The following is a 24466-nucleotide window of genomic DNA, read 5'->3' on the forward strand; positions in this document are numbered from 1 at the left end:
GGAAATATTCATGACTGTCTGGAGCCCCATTAATGACGTTCCGGATTAAATGAATATGCAAAGGATATGACATTCATAACTAGAGCAGGTCCAGCTTACTGGGTGCATGAATTGGACTCCTTACGGCTGCTGTTTGCTGTGGCTGATTTAAAAGCTTCCGATTAAGCCAAGTCCTTGCTGTCTTAGGTGAGCACCTAGGCAGCGCTTTGGGACAATGGTCACAGCCACAGCATTTTTCCAGCTGCACCCACCCAGGGAATTGTACTGCAGGAGCTGTCGGTGCACAAATCATCCCCAGCTCTCTCTCTTCCCTCACTTGCACGGAGGGAAGCTGGGGACGGTCCCTGGGGACCGAGGCATTTCTGCAGTGTAAACAGCAGCCCTGAGGATGTTTCCTTTCTCGTCCTCTCCCGGTGTTTGTTCTGCCGATTCAGTTTACTAACTTTTCAGGGCAAAATGTCTGCTGTGTATACTAATGCCTTTTGTACGTTAATGGCTCGCAGCAGGAGGAAAATTTCACAGAGGACGTGAAAGCCGCCAGGTAAAACCCCCCAAAGCGGCTGTTCAGTGTGCAGGGAGCCAGAGGAGCACAGGCAAAAGCCTCGACCAAGGTGGGCTGTGAGCAGAGGCCTCGAGATCCGCAGCCAGTGTGGGTTGAAAAGCAGCACTCGTGTGGCCGAGCTCCTGCAAGCAGCTCTGCCAACTGCGGCTGCTCCGAGCTGGCCTCTGGAGCCACCTCCTGCTTGCAGTAGCTCTTTTCTGCGGGTTTCAAACCCCAATGACTCAAATCACTCGGGGGATCAAACATCTCTCGGACTTTGAAATTGCTTTTGGAGCTTTGAATAACATTTTTTCCCCTGGCTAAGGATTTGCTGGTGATGCTCCATGGCAGAAAGGGGGGTTTATTTGGTCTCAGAGCTCCCACCAGCCCTGCTCCTCTGCTGCGCAAAGCTCCCACCAGCCCAAGCTCACCAGCTGGGCAAAGGGGCTGCAGCAACAGGTGGGTTTCCTTGGCCGTGAGCTGCACATGAGCTGCAGCTGGACTTCAGCAATCTAATGAGCTTATGGGGTGTTAATGAAGGCCTCTGTGAGAAGTTCAGTTTCGTACCTCCTGACCAGCAAAACCGAGCAGGACAGGCGCAATCTTCACCCCCCCCTTCTCCCGCCTTAGCTCAGGATGAGGCGAAGCAGCCATGGAAAATGAGTGCACCGTGCACCAAGGAAGCACAACGCAACCTGTGTCAGCAAAAGGGCTCTCGGAGATCTCTGATGAGCCACAAGGAGGTGGCCGCCTTCTTCTCCCACTACCAAATTCCACTAAACATGGAAGCACTTAACACGCAGTGTAAACCCCCTGTGGTCTCACGCAGCTTGTTTGACACCAGGCAAATGGTTCATAAGAGAAAAATGCACCCGCATCATAGACAAAAACCTCCCCTCCTCCTGACCCTGCTCAGTGCAGCCAGGGGAGCATTGCCATTTAGGAAACCAGGAGAAAACCACTCAAATCAAGCTGGTGAGGGGTTCGATAAGACATTTAATTTCTTTGCCCATGCTTGAAATCCCATCCTGAGACACTGGTGGGATGAAGGACGGCCTCTCTTTATCCCATCTGCCTCCACGAGAGGCTGGGACCGTGGACGCTGGGTGCTGCAGCAGGGCACAGGGCAGCGCTTGGCTCCCACGATCCCAGCGAGGGAGCCAGGCAGGGGCACCACCGGCATCTTACCGGGCCGTCTGATCGCGAATGACACTCCTTGTCACATCGCATCTCCAGGAGCTCAGCCAAAAGGCTGGGGGAAAAGGCGCCTGAGTCCTCTGGAGCCTGCCTGCCCGCCGCGTGTGCCAGCAGGAGGGGCTGTCCTCAGGTACCCCAGGGACAGGAGGGGTGGCAGCGAGGTGTCACTGCCTTGGCATCATGGCCAGGCACAGCAATTTCCTTCCCCAGCCTCTGCAGGGTGAGGGAGGACACCAGGGATTAGGCCCTGCCAGGGGGCCCAACGCTGGTAACTCTCTGCAGGCTCACTCTCTGTACACTTTATGTGCTTTCTTCCTTTCTTTCTTCCTTTTTTTTTTTTTTTTTTTCAATCAGTGCCCTGGCACTCCTAGGCAAGTTTTATTTTAAATATTGCATGTGGCTCTTTCTCTCACTCCCTTACATGTCTGCTTAAGATCCAAGTACATACGCTATTTCTGCTTCATGAGCTGGGGGCCAAATCCATTTGAAATACTGACAAAGCTCCCCTTGGGAAGGAAATCATGCCTAGTAGCAATAATTCTTCTAGGAATGCGCGCTTCTGTATCACAACAAGTAGCAGCAAAAAAGATCTCTGCCTCCATGGGCTGACTGAACTGAACGAGGAGGGGGACACGATAATGCAACAGCATTAGAGCTGCACGTATACTGCTCGTATGAAAGGGAACGTGCTGCTTTGCGTATCTGGAAGATGCTCAGGAAGGCTGGATCGAGATGATCAGACAAACACTTGCCGTGGAACGGCTGTGGTGCAGAGCAGGACCCACACGGTCCCTCCCAGCCCTTTCCAGCACTACTGCTAGGACAGCAGAGGCCAGTTTGCTGAGGATCCAGCCCCATTCCTGATGGCTGAGCGCCCGCTCTGCGGCAGGAAATGTGACAGGACAGGTCCCGGCCTGGATCTCTGTCCTGCTTCCATTTACATTTTGCTTGCAAAGCTGACCAAGGTGGGTGCTGGAAGTCAGCATTTAAGCTGATTTAGGCGGAGCTGATTTGGGTCAGGGATTAACTGATTAAAGATCATTAGGATGTGAAATTTGAGAAGCACTGGTGGGTGTAGGAGGAATACACAGAGGCTCCTCGCCTCCCCTGCTCTGACTGCAGCTGCCCTTTGTGCCCATTCGGCAGGAAGGACAGGGCAGAAATTCATCTCAGGTACCCCTGAAGTTACAAACACAGGGAAGTGGCACGGAGAGCGAGACGGAGTCACGGAGTCACGGGATCTGCTGTGTGATTGACACAGCTGCCTCGAATCTGCACAAAGAGTCTATTAAAAGGGGCTTCATGGAAACTATTAGTCACTTACAGTTCAGGGCAAACACCCACAAAATCTTGGAAAAAGGGGAGGGGAAGGGAAGGGAAGGGAAGGGAAGGGAAGGGAAGGACTCTGCTTTCCTTTGGAATTTGCTTCTTTGGCAAACGTTTTTGCAAACAAGCTTAGTGACAAGAGTGGCAATGAAAAGACCAGATGTTAAATGAATGTTAGGTGGCATAAGTGGAAGGCAAATATTTGATCTCCTCAATCTGAATTATTATTATTTACTTTTAATAAAGTGTGGCTGAAGGCCTCAGTGCTGAAACATCCTTGTGCTAGGTGCTGCATAAACACAGGAAGCCTCACTGCAGGGAAAAATTGTTTATTCAACCGAGGAATTAACACAATCTACTTCTGCAATCAAATTAAGTTATACTCTTCAAATACCAAGCATCAAAATGTGGAGTGAACGTTAAACAGACAAAACCAAGTAATTTTTAAAATCCTTCAACATTTGCCACATTTTAACCAGGACTTAAATAAACATTTTGTTCAAATTTCAACCACTTCCGTAGATAACTCTTGCAGATGGGAGAGAGGAGATTCATCCTTTTCATTTCCTCAGAAATAATGCAATTAGCTCTACCAATGATTAAGGGTTATTTGCAGACATTGGTGGATGATCTCAAATATATAACAAAATCTAAAAGGATCGCCAGCATCATAAGGCTGGGAGGTTATTAGATTAGTCAGAGTCTCTAGTCAGAGATTTAGCATTGGTATACGTATAAAAGAATTAGGGAAAAATGGTCTGTTGTACAAAACAGGATGTTAGGTCTATAGTAATGCAATAGTTAATCAGAACCGATGTCTTTCTAGTCAGAAGACCTGTCGCTGACAGCAGCCATCTCCATGTGAGAACACTGGAGCGAAGCGATGTACGATATCTACCCTATTAATTCACAGCCTTATCTGTGGCTGTTGCAGACTTCGCTAGATCCCGCGGTACAAGATCTGGTGGTTTCCACAATTAGCTTTTGGGTGTGCCTGACAGAAGACTTTGGAAGGGGTCTTTGTTTTTGGGAAGGGAATTGTTCAGCCTTAAACACTGAAAATCGAGGTCTGTGCAGTATCTGGCTGGGTGTCCAGAACCGAGAGCACATACAAGTGATTTAAATCCTTGTCTGCCCATCCTTTCCACCAAGCTGAGAAGTGTTCAAGTGGGCTGCGTTTGGAGCAGCTCCAGCCTGCAAAATTCTTAATCTGCCAAATGCTCAGAGGATTAAAGCTTGCCCTGTACCCACGTCTTCTTCCAGAGTAACAGGAATCAATGGCTCTGCCCCAGCAGCCTGCCAGGCAGGAGCCAAACCTCTCCCGAATTACGTGGGTAAAGGGAGGGATGGGGTTTTCTGGAAGGAGATTATTGTTGGAGGAAGCTGCTTATACGTACTTCCACTTTGGAAGGAAAACTACTGATTTGCAATGTAAAGTGCCCTTCTGCATTCGAGATGCCTGTGAGCTGCCAAGCCTGCTTTCAGGAGGGCCAGCAGCAGGAGCGTGTGCTCCAGCGGCTGCCGGGGAGCTGGAGGAGCCAACGCTGCAAGGCTGGGGAACCTCACCAGGGCAGGAACAGCTCGGGATTGTCCATATCATGATAGAGGATCAAATCCCTAGAAATGCTCGCAAAATGTGTTCCGAACTTGGATAACCAAAATGTTTTGAGTTAAAGCTTTTCAAAGAAAAGAGCATGATTTAACTAAAATTTCAGAGCAGGCACTTATTTTATGTTTCCTACGTTTTATTTTTTCATTTTGATGCGAGATGTAACAGGTTTGAAGTCTTGATGTATTCTGAAAACTGCACTTACTCAAAAAAATCCACAACTTTTTGTTGCTAACATTATTATTTTTGATTTTAATATAAAAATGGTAAAGTTGAAAAATTACAAGTAAGTTCTGGTAAACCCCTTTGAGAAGGTGCAGGTCTTGAATGAAGAGATGGCCTTTTTGGAAACAAAATCTGCATTTTGTTGGCAGAAAGACATGCTAGGGCAAGGTATATGTTGCAAGGTATATGTGTTGTCTCCACTCTGGGGAGAATATCACCGAATTTCTCCCTTCCAGTAGATCTTGCAAGAGAAAAACACGCCCCACACTGTCAAGCCCTTAGTTCTGGGCACTTACAGGAGGAGCTGCCTCCGTTAGGTGCTTTACAACACACTCCTGGGGGACACACGCGTGCCTCCTGGTAGGAAGACACAATTAGATATTACACAAGACCAGGTGAAATGCAGCAAGGTTTCTGACTCAGAAGTGAACAATAACTGTGGTTAAAATGCCGTGCACTTGTATTTTGAATAACAAAGGACTTGAAGAGTGGGGACCCATAGAGGAAGGCAGGAGAGGAGGAAGCTTTTCAAGAGGTTTTTGCAAGGAGCTGATGGGAAGAACTGTTGTATTGGGTAGGTACGAAGGCTGTGTGATGCTGGAGAGCTAGATTTCAGCTCCAAAAAAAAATCTTTGTCTCCAATCTCTGTACCTCTAGGTGCAAAGGCAGCTAAGACTACTGCTTGCACAGTGCTTCTGAACAGGGAGACAAAACATCTCTTCTAAACCAGTTTCCCTTTCTCTTCCTCTTCCACCACTTCCCTCCTCCAACATAACATGTCATTCCCCTTCACTGCAGTGCCTGAGCAGCATTCTCAGTGGAACTCAGTAAACAGCATCAAGAGGCATCTTCAGGACAGAAAGGATGGCAGTTTGACAGCTTTCCTGTGTCCCACTGATTCCAAAATTTCATATGAAAATGACAATATTCCGGGAGGCACTGTACTGTGCAAACATCACTTAGACATTGATTTCTGTGAAACTGCCTTTGGAGCAATTCTGTCCCTGAACACCTTTCCTATCCAGCCCTAGGCTAGGTGCTCGGTAACCTGATGGGCATCTCTGGGTAGCTGCTGCAGGGGGAAACAGGCAATGCAAGAAAAATCTTGGGAAGGGAGGCAGAGGATGCTCTGGGGCTGCAGGAGGAACACCTGCCAGCAGGGTGCTGCTGCTGGTGGGTTTTGTCGTCGTGCTGCCAGTGGGCCTGCGCAGAGCTCGGCCACCGCAGGTGCTGGGAGGCGGCAGTGGAGGGACGGTGATGAAGCTCCATCCCCCTACATATGTTGTGCTGGGGCACAGCCTTTGTGCTGTTTTAGGATGAACCAAAGGCTGGCTGCATGTTTTGGCAGCCCGGACCAGCCCAGCCCCTCACCAAGGCTCCTGGGGCCTGGGTTGTGGTGTCACAGGCAAACAGCTTCGGGGCTGCCAGCGCTGAGCACCGCATGAGCACCAGGGTTGCGATGCCTCTTTGCCACAAATCTAATGAGGTGATCAATCACCAGGAGCCAAGGAGAAATACCTGCATTGCAAACAAATCCATTTCCAGTTTTCTCTCCAAACAGAGCAGGGAGTTAGCTACAGAGGGGAGAAAACCCCTGCGCTCGCAGCCTCCACCCAGCTGCATGCGGACCCGTGGGGAGAGGCTGATTTCCTCAGGATGGCAAACAGCTCCCAGGCAGGCCGTGCCGACCAGGGGCTCTCGAGGAAGCTGGTGTGGTAGGGATCAGCCAGGGCCGGCCACACGCAGCTCCCATGCAGGGGAACGCAGCAGAAATGCTCCGGGTGGTGCTGGCTCATGGCTGTGCCGTGGCATCAGGTGCAAGGCTGCAACCGTGCTGCTCTGTCCTGCCCTTGACCACTCGGCAAATCCGCAGCTGGATTAGCCCCGGCACGCTCACAGTCTGTGTGGGCTCCGAGTGGGAATTAAAGAGGCTTTGCTGCAGTTAATTCACCAAATAATTTGTTCCGTTTCAGGACTCTACCCCCACCCACGTCCCGAGTCTCTGCACTGACAGACCCCTGAGGTTCCCTGCTTTGCCTGGGGCTGCTGACACTCCACAGGTCCCACAGGGAGGGCCCTGAGACCTCCTTTCCTGTGCATTTGTGGTCCCTTCCCTCAGCCACTGTAAGAGCATGCAGGTGCCTGGACAAAGCACTCTTTTCTCGAGTCAGCTTTGTAAAGTGCTGCCATGAGACTGTCAGCAGCAGAAGAAGCAGGGCTCCGCACCGCAGCGCTGAAAGTCTCACGAGACGCTCTAATGGCCGCTGTAACGCTGCCAAGTGATGCCAGTCTGAGTCGGGAGAAATTAAGGTTATTTTTAGGATTGAAAACTCAAACTGTCCAAAGTTAGGAATTAACAGAGATTAACAGAATTGTGCCTGTAACTGTTGTTTTCTACCATATAGATATGTACTAGGTACAGCCTTTAATTACACGATCACAAATTGTGCTGTTTTAGTTCCCTTATTTCAAACAAAATATTTGGAATTTTGTGTTTTATTTACCCATATATATATATAACAGAAACACCAAACCTTCCCATTTTTCCCATGTTGAGCCATAAGCATTCAACTTTTCCCGTGCTGACCAGCTGACTGCAGGAGCACAGAGGAGGCAGAGCAGCTGTGCTGTCAGACAGCCCCACCGGCAGCTTCCGCAGAACCTTACACAAACTCCAGCCTTTGCTTCTGTTTCTGTGATACTGTTTGTTTGTGTGAAACTGTGGAGAAAAGGAAAATAATTCCCTGCTGACCTCATCTCTCTGTCTAACCACACCAGAAAACCAGAGCAGACCTGCTCAGAGCCTCTCATGACAGTGGGTTTGGGAAGGGTGGCAGGGACATACACCTGGGGTTTGTCCCTTCCATTGACCTTCCAAGCCTTCCACTGACCACCTGAGCAGCAGAGAAAGAGGGGTTGTGTTGCAATTCTCTCATCAGGAAATGTCAGGCAGCATCCATTGGGTTACCCTAATTCGCAGCTGCTGAGAATGTGTCACGACTCTAGATCCAAAAACTTAAAAATCCCAGTGTACAAAGCCCTTGTGAAAAAGAGAAACAAAACAGAACAAAACAATTTTCTGTATAGATAGGTCTACTTATAGAAAAAAAAAAAACAAATCTTGCAGAATCTGCAGAGGAAAATGGAAGAGAATTTTTGCTCAGTTTACCCAGGGTTTCAATATCCTCCCAGCCTTGCCAAGTAAATCACCGATACCTGGACCTAGGGGACTGGCTGTGCACAGAACCTCCACTTCTTCATTTCACAACTCTTTCCTGAAATTAAAATAAAGGTTGAGGATGCTGGTGGCTGGTGTAACAGTTCTGTGGTGCAGATGGGTTTGCAACCAAAAGCCAGTCCCATACTTTTCTCTTTTTTGCACCAGGCTAAAAGCTGAAACAGACCAAAGCCACCACACAGAATTAGGAGAGGCACAAGGTTGCCTTATTACTTGGCTCTCTAAAATAACCTTGCTGTTCATCAATATGATGCCACTGTGGCCTGCACAAAATGGTCTTGAAAACACCTCTGCAAGACATGCTGTAAATGAAAGCGTTGTAGTTTTAATGCGTGAAGCCCTTCTGCATTTATACACCATGAACTTCATGCGAAAGCCACTGACGTGGGCAGGGTGCTCAGGGAAGGGATGCGCACGACCTTGAGCTGTTTTTGTTCCCCAGACCAGAACTGAGCCCGAGCTGTTCTTTGTGACTCCCACTGGGAGCAAACACCCTCTCACATCAATTCTTCTTCTGGGTTCTGAAGTGAACCTGACTTGTGGTTTTGAAATTTTGTGGAGTTATCAGGTTGGAAATGAACTGCGGTCAGAGCTCAGGCGCTGGAATAGCCACGGGGCTGATCCTGCACATACCAAATCATTCCACTCCTTTTATACTTTCCAGATACTTTTCTGTGTTCCTGTTTTTTTTTCTCTATCCTGCATTTTATGCATGTTTCTGCCTTCTGTAGATAGCTTTGCATTATCAAAGGGCAATGGGAGAAAAGAAAAAATTGTTGCTGCATTTAGCATTGATTTTTCCCCTTCACTCTGAGTCACATAAGATAACATTTAATTAATTTCTGACACTTTGACAGTTTTTAAGAAGACATTTGTAGAGCTATCAAGTGCCGCTGATAGCACTGTCAGACAGACACTTCTTGAATTATCAGCTATTAAGGACCCATATGCAACAAATTTCCAGGGTTTATTATACAAATTGTTCTTTGAATGAAAAAAGCACACAAAAGCTCAGTGAAACATAAAGAAACCATTGTTCCCAGGTGAATTTGATATTTGCAAATGTTTTGCTATTTTGATCACTTGCATGGCTTTATAAATCTAATTTGCTTTGTCTTTTGTTAGGAAAATGAAATGGCCTGCTTTAGGGTGTCTTGAGAACATGGCCAGATTTTCACATCACAGTGGTCTTTATGGAGATGCAGCTTGAGAAATACGAAACACTTGATTTCAGGAAGTGCTGAGCAGTGAAATGAGGTCTGTTTAAGATCTCTCAAAGCTGAAACTCCAAATCCAAAGCAGCCAAAATCTCCAGTTGCTTTTAAACAGCTCTTGCCTTTATTCTTTAACCGTGCTCTCTGACACGTCACCAGTTTTTGATATAGTGACTGCTTCAGGTAGAGACCGCAACCCTTTGCTTTTAAACACACACGTTACCTTGGCAGGGGCGTGCAGCACGAGGCCAGCAGCCAGGAACAAGGAGACAACTTGCCATGGTGCCCCAGGTGCCCGATGTGACTGGTCCTCCCACAGCCAGATCTGCAGAAGCTGGGTTCTGGGCGGCTCCCCGGCGTGTCCTCCTGTTCTCCCCTTTGAGCTGCAGCCTCACCGGGAGATCCACAGAAGGCAGGCACGGTCCAGCACTGACTTCCAAACTGCTCTGTCAGGTCTCATCTTCATCACAATTCAGCCCGTGGTTCTTTTATTTATTTATTTCCGTGCTGCGGGGAAAAAAACATAATGAAAAGCAAAGAAAAAGAAAAACAAACACACAAAAAAACCCAGAACCCATCCCAAAGCCCCATGAAAAATAAACCAACTGGGTCATAGCTCATCTGCTCTGAACCTTGTGCACCTAACATAGAGCTGTTAGCAGACAGGGAATGTCAGGAGAGCTGATGCAAAGACCGCAAGCTCTCTGCCTGAATTAGCTGTGCCACAGAGCAACTGATATCCCACACCACGGAAACCTGGGGATGAACTGCGAGTAGAAGCAAACTTCCTGAATCCCTGCCTAGTACCTGACCACCAGCTCAGCCTCCCCTCTGGCTCTTTATCACATTTCCAGTCCGCCAACCATCTGCACATAATTCAGGGAAGGGGGAGCAGGATCTGGGGAATCCCAGGAGTCAGGTAGCATGTGCACGACCATTTTATTCTTTATTTTACATGTTGACCTTTGACTGTCTTTTCAACACCTTCTTTGCATCAGGGTGGAGCTGGGACCTGGCACATTTACCTTCATGGATCCCCTAAACCTCTCCTGGTACAACGGTGACATCGGAGACAGGAACTGGAGCAAGCCACTCAACGAGACCAATGCGGACCAGAAGCCTCAGTATAACTACTATGCCATGCTGCTCACCCTCCTCATCTTCGTTATCGTGTTTGGCAACGTGCTGGTGTGTATGGCTGTGTCCAGGGAAAAAGCCCTTCAGACAACCACGAATTACCTGATCGTGAGCTTGGCAGTGGCAGATCTCTTGGTAGCAACTCTGGTCATGCCATGGGTGGTCTATCTGGAGGTAGGTGACCCAGCTGTTTCTCCCAGTACCAAATGTTTCTGGCAAGTGGATGGAGAGAGGGAAAGTTTAGCAGCCCAGACATCAGCTATTTCAAGGCCTCCCGATTTTCACCAGACAAAGGTATTTTACATTTCCTAACAGTTGATCAGACCTTGCCAGGAAATGGACATGATAACAGATGACAGATTCACTTGAAAATATGCTGGTGTTCAGAGGGCTGAATTGCAACCCAATTACATTGAAAATCTGGCCTATAAATGTGGAGTGAAAGGACCCCAAGTTTGTTTTCAAAACTACACGGGCAAACCATACATTCCCAAGCATAAGAATGAATCTGCAACTACATCACGGGTATCGCATTAAAAAAACTGCAACAAACAGTAATCAAAAACCTCTTTCTGAAGGACTACTGTAGTAAGAGGAGCACGCAATTGTAGAAGTACGATGTAAATCCAGAGCTTTTATGTCACAATATATGAGAAACAGATTCACAAGTGAGCTACTTGTCACATTCCTGCTGTTAGCGTCGCTTCGGTACAAAAGAGCTCTATGCTTCTGCATACAGAGCCATATTTGAGTGGCACAGTGTTTTGTGAAAGCCAAATACTCCCAAGACTGCTACCTGTTTACCCGACAGCAAATTATCCTTGCAACAGTAAATAGCAGGAAAGAACGAAATACATCTCTAGAGGAAAGAGCAGGAGAAGCTACACTTTCCCCTTGCTGGGAAGCCCACGTTCTTCAGCCAGCCTGGAGCTGGAGCACCATGCATCACAACCAAGAGAGAAACCATAAGACTCAAGCTCCGTTCAATTTACAATTTATATCCATGCATTTGTTTAGGAGAGAAAATAATGAAACAGAGAGGCGAGCAGTGGAAGCCATAATCAATCAGTCCATTAAGTATTAATGCGAAGCAGAACAAGCCCACTGACATGATATGGGCTGTTGAGAAGCCACAACACTAATTATCACTCTAGTTAATTATTGTTTGTGTTGCACTTTAAAAATGTAAAGCATTGTGCATGTGCTAAAGCGTATTAACATGACCACAGGCTGGTTGTGATTGTAGTTAATGCCTCTGGGATTAGTTACAATCATCTATTGTATTTCTCTCTTATAACACTCCACTTTAAGCAGAGGCTCATGCTGTGAGGAGCTCTGGCTCTCTGAGGGCCAGCTATGAGTCTCTCAGACATGTTGTATATAATGTGGAAGAGTAAAGCACAGATGATGTAAGATGCTCCCCTCTTTCTGCACTCAGATGTGCACGGAATTGGCCAGGAAGCTCAGATTTCTCAATCCGCAAAGTGAGACAAATTCAGCTCTCTAGATTGCTGCTGTTATTGGTGGACTTCTGCACTCTCTGCTCATATCCACACTCTGTTAAGCCTACTGGTAGCTTGAAGCAACAAAACCCCTGACGATACTTGCTGGCAGAGAAGGAGCTATTGCCATGATGTGTGTTAGGCACACTATGGTGCCTCGCTGGCTCTGCAATCTGAAATCAAAACCGTCCAGAGCCCTTTGTTCTGTAAATATCTTCATGGCTTTTAGGCTTTGTGTCACAAGGTGGTGCAGAAATGAATGTCAAAAGACAGAAAATGCTTTTAAAAATCCTTCTGGGTGCAAACAAACTTCCTACCTCCAAACTTCTGACGTTTCCCCTACATAAATGAAAGCGCTAAGAGAAAGAACTGCTGTAGTTTGCAGCATCTTCCATAAAGTCAAATCTGGGAGTTCAGGAAAGTGATTTTGCACAGGCTTATATCTGGCTGGAAACCTTTGCCTTCGGGCAAATTCTAGTCAAAGTTACTGATGTGACTTTGTCTCAAGTGCTTTTTAAATCACTGAGTGTTCATCTGTCACTCAAGCTTCAATGCAGTCATTCTTTCTTTCTTCTTCATGCTGCCTATGGTTATGTATATCAGAGCAGAAATAACCAAAGAATAGATATCTTATTCATTCTATTTTCAAATGCAGTAGGACTCTATTTTTATTAGAGGGAAATATACTTTTTTCATCACATGCCAAATACAGTAGTCCTAATAATTGCTATTAAACTTTATTTTCAAAGTTTGGTTTCAACAGCAAGATATGGGAAAAGAAAAAGTCTACTGGTAACTAGAAGTGTTATCATAAATTATTTGTCTTTATTGCAACACGTAACACATCAAAAAAATTCACTATGAATTAAATTAATTTTGGTCACAAGAAATTATATGCAAGGAATTACTTCCCCAATTTCTAAAACTAAGAAACAAAGGAAAGCTTCTGCTTCTCTATTACTGATCTTTGCTATGTATAATTAAAAAAAAAAAGTGTCTAACAAAAAACTATAAATACAATTGGGGTTGCTTGTCATATAAAATTAATGTATTTCCTTTCTGATTCTTATTTGTAATGCTTCAGAGACCTACATAAGTTACCGCATAGTTCCCTGGCTTTGAGGAGACTTGCACTCCCATGTCTCACTGCAATATGAGCCAGGTCTGTGTTCGCCATTTGCGCTGTGCATCTTGCTCTACAGACTAACAGGCTGGACCCGAGAAGGATAAAAACTCCACCAGCCCTCAGGGAAATGCTCCAGAGGATGGTTCGGATGATTTTCCTTCTGGCAGTGCCATCATTTGAGACCTTTAGTCTAGAGAGAACAAAGTCCTCAAAGGGATCAGTGAACAATCCTGCTTGGCTCAGCATGGGACTGATCGAATGCGACCAGATTCCAGCTGCAATTTGACCGTATTCCCTCTCTTTGCAGGTGGTTGGTGAGTGGAGGTTCAGTCGCATCCACTGTGATATCTTCATGACCCTTGATGTCATGATGTGCACCGCCAGCATCCTCAACCTCTGTGCCATCAGCATTGACAGGTGAGGGCTCTGCGGCAGAAAGCCATGGCCACCTTGACACGGCCTGGGGGACTCAAAGACTCAGGAAGGGTGACAGCTAGTGGTGCTAAAGTCTTTGGGAAGAGTGATTTAGAGGGCACAAATTACTTTAAATAGTACAGTAGATGAGGCCGGCTGCAGCACCGGGCCCCAAACCGCAGGTGGTTTGGGCCCTGCCTCGCCTGAGGCTGATGGGGGGGCGGGCGTTGCCCCCAGCCTCTGCCTACAAAAGGCCCTGGGAGGGCAGCTCCACCTGGGAGGGCTGTGGGGCCATGTGGAGAGCTGGTCTGTCAGTGAAGGGAAGTTTGCAGTTGTCCTGGGCTAAAGATATCACCAGCGCACTCCCCCAGCCTGGTGCGCTCCACAGACTGCTGCCCGCTGCTGATGTTCTAGGCAGGTGGGGAGAAAGCTGCATCCCGTGGGCTGAGGGGAATGAGGAAAGGCTTCAAGGCTTTGGGATGCTTCATGAAAGAGTTTGGGGTGCAAGTGTTTTTCTCTTCTCCCCTTCTGTTCTGGGGTGATGATGTGGGACAGAATATAAAAATCCAGTCCACAAATGATTGGTATGTGACTGGTGCTACAGGCCTGGTTCTTTCCTAATGGCTGGTTTTATAGGACACCAAGCCTGACAGTAAAATGTGGGAAAGGTTTATCTACCAGGGGCAAAAGGGTTCTGGGACAGGAATTAGCAGGGCTCGTTTGCAAAGCTTTAAACTAGATCTGAAGGGGGATGGGGTTGCAGCTGGGCTTGCACAGGTGGGGCAGAGCTTTAGCAGTGATGAAGAGCACCTCCCTGATGAGGAAAGGCTGTGGGAGCTGGGTCTCCTCCTCTTGGAGAAGAGGAGACTGAGGGGTGACCTTATTAATGTTGATAAATATGTAAAGGGGAAGTGTCAAGAGGCTGGAGCCAGGCTTTTTTCAGTGACATCCAATGATTGGACAGGGGGCAATGGGTGCAAGCTGGAACATGGGAGGTTCTGCTTAAATATGAGATGAAACCTCTTCATGGTGAGGGTGACCAAACTGCCTGGGAGGGTTGTGGAGTCTCCTTCTCTGAAAACATTCAAAACCTTCCTGGATGCGTTCCTGTGTGATGTGATCTAGGTGTTCCTGCTCCAGCAGGGGGATTGGACTAGATGATCTTTCAAGGTCCTTTCCAATCCCTAACTTTCTGTGATTCTGTGAGGTCTGAGCCCAATTCAGTCAGAAGCAGTCATAGGAACACCACCTGAGGATGTAAATGGCTGTCTGTGCGTGTCCCCATTAGTTCAGTCCTTCTGTTTATAAGCTTGAGTGATGGAGCAGTGGGCAGGCAGAAGCAGGGAAAGAGTGGAAGAAAAGAGCTTTGCTGAGCAGACCCCAGTATCATGCCTTCCAAAACAGGGAGTGTGGAGATCTTGGAGATTCAGCAGCCTGACTTACCCTGCGTTCTCGTGCTGCTCCAAGCGTTCAGACACAGTAACCAGCTGTGATTTCCTGCAAAGTTTGTTGGCACTTGCAGAATAACCAAAGCCTGGGTTTGTATCTTCACTCTGCAGGTACACAGCGGTAGCGATGCCAATGCTGTATAACACCCGCTACAGCTCAAAGCGCAGGGTCACCGTCATGATTGCTGTGGTCTGGGTGCTTTCGTTTGCCATCTCCTGCCCTCTCCTGTTTGGCCTCAACAACGCAGGTGAGTTCTGCCACCTGCAGATGGCTATTGGCATCAACCTGGCTTTACTGGCTCCCCAGGTAGTCTTCTGTTACAAGATAGGAATAAAGGCGTGAGCCTGGTTTTAGGTGTCCTAGGATGCATCCATCCCTGTTTCAGGTATGCCCTCCCCACACCAATCCAGGATATGCCAGCTGCTTCTAGTCCTGTTTCATCTCTCGTTGTTCCACACCAGGGTGGCAGAGGCCTCAGATCTGCAGTGACATGAAGCTTACACGATGCTTGTCAATGTCACATTAATGTTTGTCTGCTACAAAACCCAAATCAGTGTTACCTTAAAACGTGATAAGGAAAGGCAAGGAGCAGATGTCTTCAGCGAGACAGGAGAGAAGGGAAATGGCAGTTCAGCTTGCAGTTTCATGGGAGGACTGGATTGCAAACAGCATGGCATCAGCGCTTTCAGTTGTTGGCCAAGTAATAGCCAGGGCTCTTGGGTCTGTGTGTAACTGGCAGTGATACATGTGAGGGTCTCTGGCCATGAACTGCTTCTAGCTGATGTGGTGGGCCCTCCACTCTCTGGGTATCTCTCTTCAGAGAGAGAGAGAAGGGGGAAGCTGGTGCTAGCCCTGAGCAGCAGGGATGACGAGCCCAAAATTTTTTGTCTTCCAGATGATAATGAGTGCATCATTGCCAATCCTGCCTTTGTCGTGTATTCATCTATTGTCTCCTTCTACGTCCCCTTCATCGTCACCCTGCTGGTGTATGTGCAGATTTACATCGTGCTCCGCAAGCGCAGGAAGCGTGTCAACACCAAGCGCAGCAGCCATGGCCTGGACTCAGACACGCAGGCACCGCTGAAGGTAACCAGACCCTCCGCCTCACGCTCGCCCGCCACCGTCCTTTCCCTTTCCTGCCCCACTTCATCCCCAAAGCGCTTCCTCCTCTCCCCAAAAAAGACTGTCTGGAGGATGTGAAATATTGGATTACAAAGGTGAATGCTGTGTCGTGAGCTGTTTGGGAGGCCCGGCCGCACACGCTGGATTATCAGGTCACAGGCTGGTGCTTCAGAGGGATGCTTCAGCAGGTCTGCGTTAGGAGCCATGCCGTTAACTAGACTGCATTCCTTTGGCTCTGCTGAGTTTGGGTACCCCAGGCTACAAGCTGTGCCACCTTCTGAGTCAGCTGTGCTGACAGAGATGCAGAATTTCAGTGGCAGTCAGTTGTTGCATGGCTGGGGTACCAGCTCCATCCCTGGTAACAACATGTCTGCAGAGCAAGCAGCCTCTTGAAGCATGCAACAGGCATGATGCTGGTGGAGTCCAGCTGAGCATGCTTAGTGTGAGATGGTCAGAATTCTACTCTTGCAGCATGTGCAAAGCAGCTAGCAGGGATATGTAGTCCCGGAGGTGCTACCTCCAGCCCACAGTGCCCCAGAGGCCAGGGCCATGACAAGCAAAGGAAGCAGCGAGGCAGGGTGGACCAAAACATAACCAGATCTCTGTAGCCTCTTTCCTTTGGTAAAGAGCACAAGGGATACTTGCCTGCACTACTGCTTCTCTAGGGTAGTTTTCCATCGCTGTTAGCAGCTTAGTCACATCGATGAATTTCTGCTTCATGCCCTGTGTTTGTATTTTCACTCGCCTCCCTTACCAGCTACCCTTCCTAATTACTATCTGCTTGTGTAACCTATGAGCTGGTGCTTGCCCCTTAGGACAAATGCACTCATCCAGAAGACGTGAAGCTCTGCACAGTTATTGTGAAGTCCAATGGGAGTTTCCAAGTTAATAAGCGCAAAGTGGTGAGTGTTAAAGAGAAGTGGTAGCTTTTCAGAGCGCTTAGTTTTCCCCTTTTCTCAGGACACAAAATGAATTTACGCAGTGTGGGAGAAAATAAGCTAAGAACAAAGGTTACCATTCAATCTAAAAATTTAAATATTCTTCCTGTTCCTTAGAGTGAGGCAGGGGGTTTAACATCATAGAGCTCAAAAAGCCAGACTAAGCTCACCTAAAGATCAGCTATAAAAGCCATGACATTTTAACATTTTTTCTCTTTGATTTTCTTCTCTCTATTATTTAAGTCCTGGACTGCATTGGCTATGTTGGGCTTTGCTTGTTGATTTTGTTTTCATTTACCTATATTCTGAAATAAAATACATGGGGAGTGGAGACAGCGTCTCCCATTTCTCACCCTCCTTGTGCAGTACAGGAGTCAGAGTCATTCTCTGCAGTTCTGTCAATCTCATCTATCCAAATGTATCCTTACGTGTCAGTGATTTATAGCCCGTTCTTCAAGCATCTACCAAAAAAGGTAGGGAGGGAGAAGAGGGGTTGGTTGTTTTCAGCGTCATCCAGCTTCACTCTGTAAGAAACGTTCATTGCTGCTCCCTGTATATTTACCTGTCTTTATGTTGTGGGCATTTGATTCTTGTCCAGGAGGCAGAGAGTCACATAGAGATGGAAATGGAGATGGTGTCCAGTACCAGTCCCCCTGAGAAAACCACCATCAAACCAGCAGCCCCAAGCAACCACCAGTTGGTTGTGCCGGTTGCTTCTAATCGGGGCACCAACTCAACCCTGCAGGCACACTTGGGCAGCCCTGGGAAACTGGAGAAGAATGGACATGCCAAAGAAAACCCTCACACAGCCAAGGTCTTCGAGATCCAGTCTATGCCCAACGGGAAGCTAAGGACCACTCTTCTCAAGGCTATGAACAGGAGGAAACTGTCACAACAGAAGGAAAAGAAAGCCACTCAGATGCTAGCCATCGTACTTGGTGAGAGTGCGCGTTGGCTTCGTCTCGTGATCCTGCAGAAAGCCAAGAGCTACCCAGGGTTAGGGCATCCATTTTGAATGTCCAGTGTAGACTGTGAATGTCCAGTGTAGACTGTTTTTTGTTTTTCTAGGCCTCAACAGAAATAGTTGCACAGGATGCATCAGTCTGTGTGGCTCTCCAGAGGAAGGTGACCTCCCTCCCAGCCAGGAATAGCACACAGTGCTGTACAAGGGGCTCACAAAGCTGTCCAGCTGCAGGGTGTGTGCATTGCCAAAAGGCATGGGTGGTACAGCTACAGCACAAGAGGCAGCGTAGTTCAGCAACAAGATGGCACCTCTGCAGGACTGATTTCTTTAATGTAACCAGTGTACTTTAATCAGCAAATAAGTTATTCGCTACTTGGGTACTCAGAACAAAACAGACAGAAGGCTTACTGTTCTCAGTCCCAAAAATTTTCTAGTTTTCAGCAATCAATGTTTTTTTTTTCCCTCAGGTGTTTTCATCATCTGCTGGCTCCCGTTCTTCATCACTCACATCCTGAACATGCACTGCGATTGCAACATCCCCCCAGCAATGTACAGCGCCTTTACGTGGCTTGGATATGTCAACAGTGCTGTCAACCCAATTATTTATACCACCTTCAATATTGAATTTCGCAAAGCTTTCATGAAGATCCTCCACTGTTAAAAGGAAAAACAGTAACCACATTTTTAAGAATGAGTGGGGAAAAAAAGAATCGAATGCCATTCACGCACACAGGCAAGTGGGCAGCCATGAAGAGGTCTCAAGCTGTTGCATTGGGCATGGGGAGTACAGTGCCACAGCAGCGCCGTGCCCATGCACCTCTTGGCAGGGACGTAATGAGGACCTTCATGCGGGAGGGAGGTTCTCTTGCCCCTTGAGGTGACCTTTGGACTCCAGGACATCGATCCCAAGGGCAGCTCTAAGAGCTACCCTCACACTGTGTTTGAAGTGGAAGCAAAAATGGAGACGCGCTCACTTGATTGTTCCCTGTGGCCATCTGACCCGGAGTGCATTAAACAGACGCTTGCAGAGCCATGTGCAGGGAACAATGGGTCACTGCCGCTGGCTTGCGTGTTAAGTCATTGACACAATCTCACCAAAGACAAGACCATCTTTTCCGCTTTGCAAGAGGAGCCAGACAGAGCTTGCGGAAACTCCGTGCAATAGCTTTGCCTTCACCTCCAGCTGACTTACCCAGTATTAAACTGCTGCAGCCTTGAGGGGGAAAAACAAAACAAAAAACAGTAACAGGTCCGCAGGTGCGTTAGGAAGGTTCTCCTACCTATGGATCCAATCCTTGCAACAAGCAATGGGCAGAAGGAAGAAAGGGAGCATAAGTCTCAGGTGGGACTGCTACATCAGCATAAATATGAATAAACAAGATGAATCAGATAGAAGCCCAAGCCAAAAAAAAATAAGCGGAGAGAAATTAAAGAAGTGATACCTGGTACTGCATGGTATGCACTTAGTTCAAACAGGACCCCAACTCCCATCAGCAATTTTTGCTCACCAGCATTTCATCTCCAGTCTCTCACCAGAAGTTACAAGATGAGGTGAGGAGTGATAGCATGATGAATGTAGAAACATGAAGACTGTGCCAGGAGCAGCATCTGGAGCCATGTCCGTCTCAGATGTGAACTTGGACAAGTCAAAGTTAGGTCCAGTTCTTCCTACCTAACTTGAAGGTATCATAAAGCCAAGGATCACCTCAGATATGATTTGCCTAAGTCTCTCAATAGAGAGTGTGCAGAGTGACATCGTGCCTCATTTAAATAAATAGCAAATGAAATAAAGACTGTGTATTTTGGAAAAAAAGCCAGAATAAAAGCCCAAGTACGTCCATACCTAGATCTGCTTCTGTGTCCGAGTTCGACTCTTGAAAGGTCTGGATGTTTCCAGCTTCTCTTACCCTCTACTAGCTCTGTTTCGCAGTTTAAAACAACTGAAAATTCGTAACAGCATAACACCACCGTGCTGACTCTGGCTTTGCCAAATCCACCCTGTACTTATTAATTGTACTCAGTTCACAATATATTTTGTAATATCTCTGTAAATAAAATACAGTAAGATGAATAAAATGACACAGAAATAGGTCTGGCTAGAAATTAATGTAGGCTCTGGAGAGCTCAATGATTACAATAGCCATATGCAGAGGCAGGCTCCCACATTCAAGTTACCTGCTGTTTTCTAAAGATGTTAAAATATAATCTAGAGAGCAATAGAATCCCTTTTTTCTCTATGCAGTTTGTTGAACATGCACGTAGTTTCTGCTTCAGAAGAGATAAAGATCGCTACCAGGGTGGGCTTCTTTTGTTACCTTTTTTCCTATATTGTTAACAAAGCATTTCGCTGTGGGATGGGCTGTGCTGGCAGTATGTGTTCCAGCTGCATAGCAAGGAGAGACTGTGTCAAGCAGCTGTAACGTACGCTCTTGGCGGTCTTCTCACATTGCAACAGGAGTCCCACCTTGATCCAAAGGTTTCCTATCTAATCCTTCTGTTGTGGAGGAGGCTGATAACCAGTGTTATTAGTATTTAGCCCGTGGGTTGTGTAACATCTGAATGTGGCTCTTCAAGATCTGGTCGTAGCTATAAATTTAAATTACAAATGCCTAAATGTGTCCTGCCTTAGTGAGGGGTTTTTGCATATACTTTCTGCAGAAATAGATCCTGTGTAGGAAAAGAAGAGCAAGCCCCTGCTTATCAGAGCAACCTTTTTTTGACGTACATGAACCAGGTGTTACCTGATGCTTCCAGAACCAAAAGTTATGAACATATAGGATGTGGCCAGTCACTCCTCTGTTAGCACTGTAATGCACGTCTCGGGAAGCTTTGTACTTTGTAAGTTAATGGGATTATAAGGGTAAACAGTTCTTACAGAAGCATAAAAAATTGTTTTTTCATTTGAAGACTGGAAACACCAACAGAAGGGGTTTCAGGCACAAGATTCGAAGATGTTAACTGTTCTTTTTTTGCCAGTTTTAACCGTGCACATTCACTCAGGAATGGGAATCGTTTCAGACTGGTCCGAATTAAAGGAGTCAAAAAAACATAGAGTGGAAAAAATAGTAACAAGCTACTACTCAGTTTTCTAGCATGTTTATAATTGCAAGGTAAAAAAAGTGCCATTTGGCTTAGTGAATTACCGGGTGGGGAGCTGAATCAAAATAGAAAATAATAAGCTTTGAAGCATTTTGAAGTTGCCATAGGTGATATTTTCCCTGTACTAAAAACTGGTGTGAGCCCCAAAAATAAGTTGAATGTGAACAATGTCTTAATTTTATGCCATACCTTTACTTCATGTTTAGTGTTAACCCAGGATGGGACGAAACCATCATCTTTGATACTCTGTACCTTTTCCTGATATTTTTTTTCTGAGTTGAACCTTATAGCTCAACACACCTGAATTACTAGATGAACAACTCTTCCAAAGCATCATGGAGAAAAAGCTGCTGAAGAAGGGCCTACGTCCTTCTTAAGTTCTCTAAATTGTACCAAAAATAACAGGTATCATTTCCTAGAGATTAAGTATTAGTTGGAAAAATTACCTGCAGCCCATCATTCATCCCTGTGACATTCTAAGCCACTTGTTCCTAACACTCCGGACTCAAAGGTATCCTATGGATTTAGGATATCTGTATGTGCATCCCCACTGTCCTTGGAAAGGAGAACAAACTACAGCACTTTCCACCCATGAGTCAAGCCCTCATAACTCTGAGAAAAGACAAGAACACATCATCTCTGGCTTTGCAAAGAATAAATGAATGCCGAGAGCAAGGACAGCCTTTGCAACCTGTGTTTGTACGGTTCCTGGCACAGTGACATGCGGCGCTGGGTTGTGATGGAAGGTGCTTGTGGAAACTTGTGAAAGCGACGAGGAGTCAGCTGCAGCACGCAGGGCTCCCAGGCCTCTCGCCCCCAGACCTGGGTCTGGCAAATGCAGTCCTCACTGTCACTTCCCTCTGAAAAGTACTGCTTTCCTCAGGACTTCAGATGGCAGAACATGATGATGATGGCGAGGGTACTAATTTTCTTATTTTTCTCTTTTTTCTTTTATTTTTTTTTAAGCACAATATGAGAAGGTTTTATTTCTCTGTTCCTGAAGAAAACTAAAAATTGCAAGGTGAATTCTACTAAGAAAAACTTGTTAAGACCCTTGCGGTAGTCCCTATTTTGTGATTCATTATTTGTGTTTGAAGCTTTAGTTCTGCTTATTGAGTCTTCCCATTCCTGCTTTTCCTCCCTGTGATTCACGGCTCACTGAAGCCCAGGTGGCTCTGCACCCCGAACGGGTTTTAATTAAGAAGCTGGTGAATCCTGCCTGCACTGTATCGGCGCTTGCCTGCTTGCTCCCACCACAGTCATGAGACTGTTTATCTTCCTGATTGAAGAGTAAACTAATTACAGTAGCTCTAACCAGCTCGTTACGTCTTGCTGAAATAAAAAGGAAAACAGAAAAAAAAAAAAAAGCCACTACCTCTGTGGTGAAAATCTCCAGTGAGAACATGACTCCCTGAAGAGTCGGGAATGTATATTACCCATCACAAGTACGTGTGACGCCACCAAATGTCCTCATCCAGCACTGTAATTAAATAGAGACTTGCACAAGCTACCCTGATGTCATATGCTTATTTTGTTCTTTTTACCAGAAGCTGCAACAAAGGTGCTTTGCTGTAATGGGTCGGTCTCTAGGGACCTACGGTTATGCTGTACATCACACAGACTCATAACAGGAAAAGATGGCCTTCAGGTGAGATCTTGTCTTTTTTCTGACTTGCTTTGCAGACTAGTTGCATTTTCTTTTTTCTCCCTTATCTCAGTTTCTGCTCAAGAATCCTAGCTTTTCTCTAGACCGAAGTCTAGAAGCCTCAGACTGGGAAAGAAACAGAGACACAGGCAGAAAAGAAATGGCTCTAATCTCCCCAGCTCTCCTCTCTTCTAGACAAAAGCAGACTGGGGAGGATTTGGGGGCGGAAGGGATGAAAACCAGATGAGTACCCAGCCAAGAGCAGTCACGCTGGTGCTTTTGGCATCACCACGGCTGCCTGCGTTTGCTTCTTGGCACTGCTCATTCTGGCACATGGCAGTGCAGGTTGAAGGTGGTGGTTAAAAGCCACTGCTCTCCCCATTTGTCAAGGGCACCATTTGTCAACCTGACTTGTAAGAGTCAGGAGAAACAAACAGAAACGAGTCAAACATAAGCACCAACCTTTTACAACCTGGGTTGGCAGCAGTAAAAAATTTATTCAAGAACTAATCCAATAGATGCATGTGAACCTCAGCCAAGCTTAGTCAGCACGACAGCAAAACCTCAGCCTTAGCTGGCATGCAGATGGGGTTCTCTCCAGATTATTTTTCTTCAAACAAACAAACAGAACAAAATAAACAAAGAAAAATAAAACCACCAACCCTTCTTACTGCTAGGGTAGAAAACTTTCAATCTCCAAGAACTAGCAAACCGAAATTTCACCTTAATGGCAGTTTGGATCCTGGGCACAAACCAAAGGCTTTGGTCTACTTGTTTTTGAAACAACACAGAACAGAAAGATAAACCCTGCCCTGAAGCCTTCAGTTTCCACAGTAAGCATGATTTCCAAAGCTACGACGTTAAACACGTGCTGAACTCCCCTTGCTGCGTGACCCAGCTCAGCACCCCCACGACCACCCAAAAATCAGGCACTGAGATGACTTCCCCCTCCTAACGCAGCAGAATTAATGGTGTTCCCAGATGAGACAGCAGGACACACACACACCAGCTTGTTTTTAGCATGTCTAGCCCCAGCCCGTCAGGATAAAAGGCCAGCGACTACGGAGGTCCTCCCTTCCAGCAAAATTTCATTTTGGAGCCTGCAGACTACAAAACAACCCCAGCCACCAGCGCCAACCAGAGCTGTTCACACCACTCAAAAGAAATAAGGCAGAGCTGATCTGTCCATCTCCTGGGGCATCTCAGTGAGCCCTACAGTTTCAGATCAGCCCTGACAGATTAATGGAGATGCTTTCTTCTGCACTTCTAGGAGGGGGGAAACAAAACAAAACAAAGCCAAAAACAAAAACACAGCCAGTTGTACCTGTTAAATTAACTCATTCTCTGTAATCAAAGCTTTTTTTAATAATTAAAACAAGTCCCTCAACTCACATCTTTCTGAGGATACCAGACTGTCTGTTTCATAAATAGCTTTTGACTCATAAACAAAAACTTTCTTCACCAAAGAAATAGCGATGAAGACAGACTAAATATAATTAATGTATGATGAATAATTAACAGACCTAGAAACGAGTTTAAAGAGATTTAAAAAGCAAAGCAAAATCCAGGCCCTTTAAGTGAGGAAGAACTGCCCGCATTCCCAAGCCGCCGTGCTTGGTGAGCGCATTTACCCAAGCTTAGCAGCGCTTCCCTGCTGCATGCAATCAGCCGTGTCCATAGCTTTGATGAGTCTGTAAAGATTATGTCACTTCAGCCCCAG

General features: G+C 46.6%; 1 protein-coding gene across 2 annotated transcripts in view; it reads left to right on the forward strand.

The window, feature by feature from the left end:
• DRD2 (dopamine receptor D2) overlaps window positions 1–21695 on the forward strand; it is a 30454-nt gene extending 8759 nt beyond the window's left edge. The window contains exons 2-8 of one of the 2 annotated variants that reach the window (XM_040534524.1): window positions 10349–10661; window positions 13423–13532; window positions 15089–15225; window positions 15874–16064; window positions 16916–17002; window positions 17637–17976; window positions 18470–21695. In XM_040534524.1, the coding sequence (XP_040390458.1) occupies window positions 10380–10661; window positions 13423–13532; window positions 15089–15225; window positions 15874–16064; window positions 16916–17002; window positions 17637–17976; window positions 18470–18663 (1341 nt within the window). In that variant the 5' untranslated portion in view covers window positions 10349–10379 and the 3' untranslated portion in view covers window positions 18664–21695. Of the gene's footprint in view, window positions 1–10348; window positions 10662–13422; window positions 13533–13812; window positions 13948–15088; window positions 15226–15873; window positions 16065–16915; window positions 17003–17636; window positions 17977–18469 lie in introns of those variants that run through there. The other variant, XM_040534525.1, reaches the window with a different exon arrangement.
• The last annotated feature ends 2771 nt before the right edge of the window (window positions 21696–24466 follow it).

Source organism: Cygnus olor, chromosome 22, assembly GCF_009769625.2.
Source record: "Cygnus olor isolate bCygOlo1 chromosome 22, bCygOlo1.pri.v2, whole genome shotgun sequence".
In the NCBI taxonomy this organism is placed as follows: domain Eukaryota; kingdom Metazoa; phylum Chordata; class Aves; order Anseriformes; family Anatidae; genus Cygnus; species Cygnus olor.